The sequence below is a fragment of the Sprattus sprattus genome (assembly GCF_963457725.1).
Source record: "Sprattus sprattus genome assembly, chromosome: 8".
In the NCBI taxonomy this organism is placed as follows: domain Eukaryota; kingdom Metazoa; phylum Chordata; class Actinopteri; order Clupeiformes; family Clupeidae; genus Sprattus; species Sprattus sprattus.
Genome location: NC_137927.1, coordinates 28,251,356 through 28,262,896, shown reverse-complemented (window position 1 = coordinate 28,262,896; position 11,541 = coordinate 28,251,356). Strand labels below are relative to the sequence as shown.

The 11,541-nt window shown below is 42.7% G+C and overlaps 1 protein-coding gene across 1 annotated transcript; it reads left to right on the top strand.

Annotated features, from left to right (window-relative positions):
* Positions 1–275: 275 nt before the first annotated feature.
* Positions 276–10,321, top strand: LOC308369220 (sodium-dependent phosphate transport protein 2A-like; the record flags this gene model as incomplete). Its single annotated transcript, XM_080843562.1, has 10 exons — positions 276–519; positions 859–993; positions 3,174–3,317; positions 5,051–5,162; positions 6,350–6,545; positions 7,047–7,148; positions 7,941–8,139; positions 8,359–8,475; positions 9,329–9,453; positions 9,749–10,321. The coding sequence occupies 10 exons, from the start codon at positions 276–278 to the stop codon at positions 10,319–10,321; spliced, it is 1,947 nt and encodes a 648-aa protein (XP_080699688.1).
* Positions 10,322–11,541: the final 1,220 nt, after the last annotated feature.

Sequence of the window (11,541 nt, the reverse complement as noted above, 5' to 3'; positions counted from 1 at the left end):
ACCATTCGTATTCAACCCTTTGGTTTACAGGGTGCCACAAGATCATGCACAGAAACATAGTCTTATACTGACTTCAGTTTTATTGAATGTTATCAACAAAGTCATGTCACGTCACATACTTTTTTCTTTCAGACACACCATAAGTGTTATGTACACTAGGCCTATATGTTTTTCCTTATGTATTTGCTTGCACAAATGCCAGCATAAACCAATACAACGGAAATTATTTTAGCACATTTTACTCGACTCTACAATTTCAAATTTGACAGAATATGATGATAGACATTGTGATCTTCAAGATGTCTATGCTTTGTTTGGAGAAACTTGCTCAGTGTTATAAACACGTGCTTCTAGGGGACCTCTGGTCTGACTTCAACAAACCTGAAGGCCCTGATGGAACAGTGATGGGTTCCACCCTGGACCTGATCAGTGACTGTGAGCAGAACTACAAGCCCTCAAGCACCAGTCCCTCAGAACCTACAGACGAGAAGAACCTTCCTAAGCAGAATGGAATGCCAGGTGTGACAATCTTTTGTAGAATGTTTAGGGTACATCATGTCACGAATAGCCTTTCATTTAAAATGTATTTTTTTTTTTTTTTTTTTTAAATAGCCATTCTTTTATTTTTGTTAAAGAATGTTTGAGGTTGAGGTTAATGCTAGCTACACACACATTCAGATTGAATCTTTGCTCAAAATGTAATGCACATGACAGACCAAGTGCAGGTGATAGAGATGACAGACAGGCTTCAACTGAATGTAAATGGGGTCACATCAATCTAGTTGATTCTGCCTTCTGTTCATCACGCTGTCTTGCCCTGCATCTCCCTGATTGTTCTCCTGGGGGGGTCCTCATCAGAGTCCAGCCGAGGCAGACTACAGCGGGCGCGATCGATCCTCCAGGGCCTTCTGAAGATCCCACAGCTCCTCATCCTCCTCTTCATGTTCGTCTGCTCCCTAGACGTCCTGAGCTCGTCCTTTCAGCTTGCCGGCGGTAAGTACTTATGACAGGCACCTATCCATAGGCCTGGATGCCATCCGTTTTGTAAGCGCTCCACTGATTGCTGCGTTGATTGGTCCCTTTCATATGCGCCCCATTGGGAAGGCTTGTCATTATCATAAACATGGCCAACGCGGAAGCCGAAACAAGTTCAAGCTTGACATCATAACCAGACCAAACCGGGTCGAGCGATCCTAGACGTTTTTTTCAATGGAGTGCGTACAAAACGTATGGCACCCAGGCTACCTTTCAATACCTTTCTTCATAAAACATAACTCCCCACAAACCTCAAAGCGTTCTCTTCTTTTCTTGGAAGAATCAAAGTGTTCAATTTAAAGCTCTGTCCATAAAGTCCAAGAACCAGAGCAAGTAAACTTTGTGAGCGGTTGAATGAGGAGCAGCTGTAATGTTGTAATAATGGACATAGTGCAATCAAATATAAATGTCACAGTATCCTCCGAGGTCTTGTTTACAACTATAGTTATAGCTATAGCTAGGGTACGTGGCAGACGTTTTTGTCCAGAGCGACTTATAAACAATGTAATTAAAAAAGAGTAAAAACAATATTGAGAAAGTTTAGCAATAAGTTTAATGCAATACATTTCATACAACAATATTATATATCATATTAAAGTAAAACCATCCTCAACAACAACAACACCACCAAGACCAACAACAACAACAACAACAATACCAAATACCAAAACTATGATTAGAATGATAAATTATGCCTCAAACAAATAAACGAATTACACAAATTCGTTTTTAAATGCTAGGCAACACTAGGTAGGTCATTCCACCACCGAGGCTCCACAAAGGAAGCGTGTCTTGACTGCGATCTACTGCATCAGGCACTCATCGGAGTAGCAGAGTGGTCCAGAGGGGGCTAGACATGAATCTTAGCATTTACATGCTAAGCTAATGCGGATCAATGGCTGTCCTATAGCCGAGAGGAAGAGATTTAAATTGAATTCTTGCAGCTACAGGTGAAAAAAACTCACACAGATGTGAGACTCCTGCTTTGTCAACGGCACCGGCACCAGGGAAAGAGTCAAGCAACCAACCCAAAGGCCTGTGGGTCAAAGCCCCTTCATATTACAAACTCAACGCATGTCACACGTGCAGTCCCATTACCTCAGTGCAAGACACATGGCTAACAGACATACATGTATGACCAAACTAGTTTTGTCTGGTTTCTAAAAATACCAGGAAAGAGTGATGACTCGCGGGGTGTTTCACAATGCACTACATAGGACCTTCTGTCTTCCCATTGTTGTCACCACATGCTCCATCCCATGGTGTCAATTATGTATGTCAGATTCCTTCCCTGCTACTTTTTAGGGCAGGTATGTTACATTATGGCTTATGTCTGCCTAAAGGAGTCCCCATGGTCCTGCTAATATGTTCCTCGAGTTCCTCGTTAGGAAAAGGAATTTTGTGTATGCTCATTGCAGTCATAAAACCTCAGAGACAGAGAGGAAGACTTATTCTTTTAACTTACACACAGTAAAAAGACAACTCCACCAAGCAATTTAAGGTTTAAACCATTTTAACACAAAGTTGAACCAGAGAAGGGTGACTAGCAGAGGAGGTACATGTGTCCTCTTTGGCTGATCAAAGACCACTGTTACACGGTGTTAAAGTCTGAATCATCTGCGATGGTCTCAACACATGCAGGCAGGCCTGAGTGAAGTTGAATTGCAGTAGTCTCGTTTACAAATAACAAGGGCATGCACAAGATGTTATGGAGCAATATTGTGTGAGACAGGGTCTGCTCTTGTGCATAAAGAATAAAAACATTAAGTTCTCTCAACCATAGCATTACTCTCAAGTGTAGAGTAGCTGAACGTCACACAAAGCAGCTGTTTTACTGTGTGTGATCATGTTTTTTTTCTTTTTCTTTTCAAATGTTCAAATGTGTTGTAAGTTTCTGTATGTGAACCGTCAGCAATGGCCTATTTCCATTGGTTGTGAAATATTTCCATTGTGCTTGTATAAGTATGAAGAGTTAGAGTTAGTACTACTTAAAACAGACTTCATTCATTTAAGGTACTAGGCTAGAATTTTGTCATTAATACCTCTGTCTTTTCATCACTACTCCTGTAGACATGTACAGTATACGTGAGATGAAGCAGTAAACAGCCCCATGACACTCTGTGTTTCCGTGTGAAAAGGTAAAGTGGCGGGGGACATCTTCCAGGACAACGCCATCCTCTCTAACCCAGTGGCAGGCCTGGTGGTGGGGATACTGGTGACGGTGCTCGTCCAGAGCTCCAGCACCTCCACTTCCATCATCGTAAGCCTGGTGTCCTCCGGATGTGAGTGCTTTCACCAAGACCACACTGGGTCTCATTGGTTTGGTTGAAGCTGTAGCCTGTCTAAATCCATGGAACTACTGTCCTGTTTTTTAGATACAGCCATGCTTTGTCAAACGGCGATGCTTATTGAACTTCTCACTAGCACCTAATGTGAAAAAGTAGACCAGAGTTTCTAAAGAGATTGATCCCGAGTTCATGTACCTAAGGTAGTTCTATAGTCAGCTGCTGAGAGACATAGAGGAGATATAAATGGAGACTTACTGGTGTCATGAACAGGTGCAACACTCATTAACTCCTCCGAAGCTTGCGCTAATGACTATTCGGATCAGCGATCTGTTGCAGCCAGAGGGCGTAATAGTAATTGCGGCTAATCACAAAAGTAAACGTCTGCTTTAGCACTTCTGGGTGCCTGAACGACTCGCAGAGCCTGCGTCCGTTCCATTTTATCGCTCCCCAAATAAAAGCCTTTGTCACTCATCAAACCACTTACAGCGTAAAAGATTAATTTCCTTTGAACCATACGGAAGATATTATAAGCATTTCTTTCTTCATTTTTATCACAATCCCTGCACCCAATCAGGAGAGTTAATCTGGCAGATGCTGGAGATTATTTATTATTAGATTTCCTGCCATGCAGGAGTGTGTCATCATGCTGTCTTATCACAGACTATTTCATTATGGCTCTTCAAGTGGAAAATTAGCTGACGAATCAACAACATTGGGAAATATCTAATACAGTGTGTTTGTGTAATTGAATTGTCTTTGCTGCGTGTGTGTGTGGGTGTTAGTGTGTGTGTGTGCGTGTGTGTGTGCGTGTGTGTGTTGTGTGTGTGTTTTGTGTGTGTGTGTGTATTCTGTTAGTGTGTGTGTGTGTGTGTGTGTGTGTGCGCGCATGTGTGTGTGCGTGTGTGTGTTGTGTGTGTGTTTTGTGTGTGTGTGTATTCTGTTAGTGTGTGTGTATGTGTGTGTGCGTGTGTGTGTTGTGTGTGTGTTTTGTGTGTGTGTGTATTCTGTTAGTGTGTGTGTATGTGTGTGTGTGCACGCATGTGTGTGTGCGTATGTGTGTGTGTTTTGTGTGTGTTTTGTGTGTTTGTGTATTTTGTTAGTGTGTGTGTGTGTGTGTGTGTGTGTTTGTGTGTGTGTGTGCATATTGTGCATATACAGTTTGTGCTTTGTACTTCTTGTGTATTCTCACAGGGATGGGGTATTAGTGAAGGTGGCTAGTTTTATAAATAGCAGCCTTGGACAAACACATTTAGGTTATATCAGGTCTCCAACTGTTGGGATTACCCAAAAAGAAAGCTGAAGAACTGGCAAAGAACTGCTCGGAGTCTGCCACTGTTGGTGGCCATCTTTGTGGGGAAAACACAGTTATTTATATCCATAATCTGACATTCAGTACACTCTGAGTATATATGTCCAGTACTTCTGTTTTGCTCAATGTGGAGATTATTTATATCCATAATCTGACATGCCTTGCTTTTTCTGTGTCTGCCGGTACAGCTTTTCTGTCTGCCTCTTAGTATATACAGTATGTCCTGTATTTGTGCGTTGATCAATGTGGAGATTATTTCAATGTGTAAACTATTTTAAAAGTGTGTGTGTGTGTGTGCATGTGTTTGTGTTTGTGCGTGTGTGTGTGTGTGTTTGTGTGTGTGTTTGTGTGTGAATGTTTGTGTTTGTGTGTGTGTATGTGTATGTGTATGTGTGTGTGTGTTTGTGTGTTAATACAGTGCTCAAGGTGAGGGCGGCTGTTCCCATAATAATGGGCTCCAATGTTGGAACGTCTGTCACCAACACCATAGTGGCCCTGATGCAGGCTGGAGAGAGAAATGAATTTAAGAGGTAAGATCACACGTTATCACGAAACACAGTCATCATGAATGCATCAGCCATAATAACAGTTCAAAATGATACTACAGGACAGTATAACAATTATGTAAAGTAAACCAACAGTAGGCTTCTGAATGTTCTTCACTAGTAGAGAAAATCACTGTAGTAACTTCATTTTAAATCTACCTACTAGAGGTCTAGTTATACTATGCTAAGCCCACAGACACAGTGTATTGTTTTTTGAGACTGACAGTGATTATCAGTGGCAGAGCATTACAAACGATTCACGCCGTTTCATTTCTGAAGTGTTTTTATGATGAGACCCGTGAAATCCGTGAGTGTGTCATATCCATTGAATGTTTTCACTCATTACATCAATTTGGCTGTTGCCCTAATCTGAACTGATGTGGTGAACTACAAGATCTGATGAACCTCTGAAAAAACAGAAGGGTCCTCTGATCTTTGGGCCTGTGACACCATGCTCTGCGCTTAAAGCTAAAGTATGAAATGCTTGCTTGTCACCAGTCAGAGATGTAAAGACAACTCTTCCTTCTTGACCTTTGGTGACCTGCTGCATGTACACGTCTATTAATGTGACAGACAACATGGAGGCCCAATCCAAGACTTTGGGCATCTCTTGCCAGTTATAGAGAAGACGTTTTTGACAAACTTGAGAAAGGATTACTCAGTGGTGTACTCTTCATTTTGCAATCTTTTAAAGCAGCCCATACAGCACAGGATAACACCCTGTTTGTGGAAGTGGGTATATGCAATGCTGACTGAAAAATAAGTGGGTATACCCTGGACTACACCACTGGGATTACCCCTTTAGCGTTATTGAGCACATTAAAAAGTAAGTAGTAAGTAAGACTTTATTTATATAGCACATTTCGTACAAGATTTGCAATTCAAAGTGCTTTACATAAAATCAATAAAAGCAAGCAGCAGGAGCAGTACATGGAGTAAAAGATAAATACAAAATGATCAACATCGTATCAGAACCTGGTGTTCTGATAGGCTTACTAACATCATGATAAAATAGATAAAAAAAACCCTTAAAACAGTTTAAAAGAGAAATAGTAAAAATAGTACAAGTTACAGAGAAATAAATAGTGCCAGATAAAATTAATAAATATCATATATTAGACATTTAAATTTGAATACCAGATGGGTTTGTTTGTGTTTTTGTGTTTTAAAAGGGCTTTTGCAGGGGCCACCATACACGACTGCTTTAACTGGCTGTCTGTTCTGGTTCTGTTGCCCCTGGAGGTGGCAACCGGGCTGATCAGTACCCTGGCCGAGCTCACCGTGCGCAACCTCCACATCCAGGGTGGAAAGGAAGCCCCTGAGTTGCTGAAAGTCATCACTGAGCCAGTTACTAAACTCATCATTCAGGTAAGACATCACTGAGTGGGTTACTAAACTCATCATTCAGGTGAGACATCACTGAGTCTGTTACTAAACTCATCATTCAGGTGAGACATCACTGAGCCAGTTACTAAACTCATCATTCAGGTGAGACAGTTACTAAACTCATCATTCAGGTGAAACATCACTGTGTTCACTGAACATATACTGAACATATTACGTACTACATTCATCATTGTCCCTTTTGCGCTGTTACTTACCTGATAATATAAGGTGAACATGTTCTTCACATCATCTGGGTCTCTATACTGCCCCCTCATCACTATCTAAAGTCTCCATAAACTAATGCAGGTGTAGGGGAAGAGTACTTAATCAGATAACTCCAGGAAAGTCTCCTCAGAAGGCTGCCTGACCTCATTCTTCTCAATTCTTCTTTGTATTTCCTGATTGATCTTATGTGACATTAACCCTCGATATGATTATTTTAGCTGTTGGTGCTAATGCTGGTTTTATTTTCCTCTGTGACAGCTGGATAAATCTGTGATCACGGGCATCGCTATGGGAGACCAGAGCATGAGGAACAGGAGTCTTGTGAAAGTCTGGTGCAAGACAGTCACCACTGTCACCTCCGTGGTAATGGCCTGGTACTAAATGTAAACATGTAAAATCAGCACAACTTTTCACCAAAACACAGTTCATTCATTATTTAATTTACTGTAATCCTTTTACATTGCTTTGAAAAGATGTAAAACCTTCAGGTTTTTCTTCTTTTTCTTTTTAATTTCGGCATTTATATTTTAATGTACTCACTGCAGTGGCAACGCAGGTGTTAAGGTCTTTTATTTCCTCAGCTGTTGCCCAATGGAGATGTACCAATCACTTTTATCTGGGCTGTGCTCTGAAGGAAGTGCAGAATTCACATGATCATTTGTCATTCGCAGCCGTTCCAAAATCTCTCCTCCACGTCAACACATTTGTCTCTGTCTCTCTGGCCCCAGAACTCCTCAGATGTCACCACAGTCACTCCCAGCAGCAACTGCTCCTCTGCTGTTGGCTGTTTACAAGAAAGCAATGTCACCTTGACAACAGAGAATCTGACCTCCATTCTCAACGTTGAAAAATGTGAGTTACTGTCAAGGGAACTAAAAACCAAATAAAAAAATATGGAATATAAATGTATGAGTGTTGCGTAGAGCAGCTCATTTTGTTCAATGGATTCAATTCATCTATTTTCTTTCACAGTATGTTTTGTCAATATAAGTCTTCTCATGTTTTTTTTATTTTCCCTGAAGGCTTTTATTCTCTTTAAATCATTTCCCTGTCCTCCCTGTTCTATACTCGTGCTGTCAGTGTTAGCCGTGTATGTGAAACACAGTACTTTTAGGTGAGGATGCTGGCGTGAATCAGTGCAGAGAGTGTTAGGGATCACTGCTGTGGTCTTGGTTTCCCCCAGGCTTGCACGCGTTCGTGGACACCCATCTGTCAGACCTGGCCGTGGGGTTGATCCTGCTGGCCGGCTCCCTGGCTGTGCTGTGCTCCTGCCTAGTGCTCCTCGTCAAGGTGCTCAACTCCACCCTCAAGGGTCAGGTGGCAAAGGTCATACAGGTTGTCATAAATACAGGTATGAGTTGAGTCTGGCATCACAACATGACCTGGATGCTTGAGTTTTCATCTTATATAAATAATATTACAGATTCAGTTGTGTCAGTTATGTGTTATTTTACAACAACAAAACAAAACTATATATACTATCTATTACACATTTCACATTCAATGTAAGTCTCAATGTTCTATAAAATCACGTCACAAAGTTTCAACATACCGTGTCTCTCCTTGGCAGACCCACCATACCCTTTTGGCTGGCTGACCGGTTACCTAGCCATGTTTGTTGGAGCCGGCATGACGTTCATTGTGCAGAGCAGTTCTGTGTTCACCTCTGCTATGACCCCACTCATAGGTCAGTTCAGACTCAGCTCAACACGAGTCGTCCCTTATGACCCATTATTCCAGCAATCCTGGCGTTGAGTTACTGACTCATCAAAACGTCTTTCACAAGACTAATTACATAACAGGGAATGTTCCAGACTAAGTTTTAGTTTTATAGTTTTTTTCAGTTTATCAACATCAATTAAGCTGTGTTTTTTGGGGAACAAAGATGTCTTTAATGAGTCATTCAACAAATGGTTCTAAGAAAAATAGCTCCATAGTTCCTAATTAATTTGCTCGTTTATTTTGTTTGGTTCTCCTGGTTAAACTTTGATCTTCAGGTGAGCCTTGGTGTTCAAACGAACATTAACTTCAAACGTAATGCTATCCTTTATTACTCTCTGTTCAAATGGATGTGAATTATTCACTGAGCCTCCAGAAACCCCCTTATTATGCAAATGCCACTCTTCAAGGATGACTTGCTGGCAGCGTTTTTGCTGATCACCTAAAACGTGGCGGACAATAAACTCAGTGGCACGTCACGGACAGTGATGTTCGGGAGCTGTGAAGGTTCAGCCTCTGCTTGTCTTTCCTCTCCGAGGACAAATGTACTAAATCATACTGCTGAAACATACTAAAACTAAATGTTTTTGTCAATATTAATCATGCGTGATGTACTGTATTCCTTAACCACCTGCTTAGGCACCCATAAATTCACCAGTAGATATTGTATCATGCAGTTATCTTTCTCTTTCTAAAGTTTAATGGCATACTTCATAAATTTGAGCCTTTTTCAGGAAATCACGTGTATTACTACAAATCCTGGGCATGACTAGCTGAATGATCCCAGCCTAGTCTGAGAGCTGAATCCCCTGTTTGTACAGGACTTGGAGTAATAAGTTTGGAGAGAGCCTACCCTCTCACGCTGGGCTCCAATATTGGCACGACCACCACAGCCATTCTTGCCGCCATGGCCAGCCCGGGGGATAAGCTGCCGGCCGCATGCCAGGTATGAGTCACCGAGGCGAAGAAATAAGGCACTAATATAGTTGTAGTGTTGGGCTCATAAATAAAAGTGCTGTAAGGTGGTATGCTGCACCAAGAAATAACATTGGACAGTGAGTACGTATGTATGGTGTCGAAAGATTGGCAAAAACAATTCATGAGAAACAAACAAGTGTTGTTAATCGTATTTGCACTTGCAAATGTATTCACTGCTATTTAGCCGTCACTGTTGCAGGGAACATGCCAATATAATGGCTAGCAAACAGGTAAAGCCACATCTTTCTTGGCATCTCCCATAGATCGCACTGTGCCACTTGTTCTTCAATGTCTTCGGGATTCTGCTGTGGTACCCTGTGCCTCACACGCGACTCCCCATCCGCATGGCAACCACACTGGGTGAGAGAACAGCCAAGTACCGCTGGTTCGCCGTCCTCTACCTGATGGTGTTCTTCCTGCTCATGCCCTCGCTGGTCTTCGGCCTGTCGTTGGCGGGCTGGCGGGTGATGGTGGGTGTGGGCGCGCCCTTCGCCGGGGTCGTGCTCTTCATCTTCCTGGTGAACCTGCTCCAGTCCCACAGCCCCAGCCGGCTCCCTAAGCTCCTGCAGAGCTGGGACTTCCTGCCCCACTGGATGCACTCCCTCAAGCCTCTCGACCGCGCCATCACCAAGGCGACCGTGTGCTGTGGCCCGGCCAGGGCTGACCCGGAGGCGGTTGTCACGGTGTCACCAGAGCCTAAATCAGCAGTGGAACAGCGAGGCGCCTCAGCGCTGGCCTTAGACAATCCCGCATTTTCATATTTGGAGGAGGTCCCCTCGCATCCGCGTCTGTTTAAACTACGGGGGCTGGAGAGGTGCAACAGCACCCCTCTCTAGTGATAGTCTTCCGTCACTGATCCTGAGCAATCAACAGCTGGGCTCACCAAAGGCACTGAAGATGGATGCAAATTAATTTATGTTTTTGTTAGAATAGAAATCTAATAAGAGTCTGGGGACCCACTGGCTTTGCTGAGTAATCCTTTAGTTCGTTTGTTTGTTATGAAAGAGGCAATGTGGACGCTGCTGTTTCAGCAGTTCTGTTAACAGAAGCATCCATGCACTAGGAGCACCCAGACTCTGAAGAATCAGAGCATGCCGGTGTTATGCTAAAAGCAAACTGTACTGCAGTATTTTATCTTTAAGGGCCTCTACAGAAAATAGCAGATCTTTTGATTTTCATATTTTGCCAGAACATGCCTGAAAAATGACTTGATTTGTTTTCGATGAGGTAATTAAGTACTTAAATGTCAGGTGCACTAATGTGTGTCAGGCAGGGACGTGCACAGGAATTTTGAAGGGCAGTTGCTCTGCCCTGGAAAAAAGGGGCAACACAATGCACCGCGGCTGCCACGCCCCCGTCATCTAATCGCACATTTTCACAATATCATTTTAAACTCTCACTTACCGCGGCTGCAACGCCCCCGTCATCTAATCGCACATTTTCACAATATCATTTTAAACTCTCACTTACCGCGGCTGCAACGCCCCCGTCATCTAATCTCACATTTTCACAATATCATTTTAAACTCTCACTTACCGCGGCTGCAACGCCCCCGTCATCTAATCGCACATTTTCACAATATAATTTTAAACTCTCACTTACCGCGGCTGCAACGCCCCCGTCATCTAATCGCACATTTTCACAATATAATTTTAAACTCTCACTTACCGCGGCTGCCACGCCCCCGTCATCTAATCGCACATTTTCACAATATCATTTTAAACTCTCACTTACCGCGGCTGCCACGCCCCCGTCATCTAATCGCACATTTTCACAATATCATTTTAAACTCTCACTTACCGCGGCTGCCACGCCCCCATCATCTGATCGCAAATATATATACAGCCGCGGAAAAAATTAAGAGACCACTTCAAAATTATCAGTTTCTCTGGTTTTACTATTTATTGGTATGTGTTAAAGTAAAATGTACATTTTAGTTTTATTCTATTTGTCTTCTCTGATGAGTCCAATTTCACAGTAGGTGCAAGACTCTGTGGCTTGTAGGCCTCTCCAGGTCTCCCTCTAACCATCAGACGACCATGTGTTGGGCAAAGCT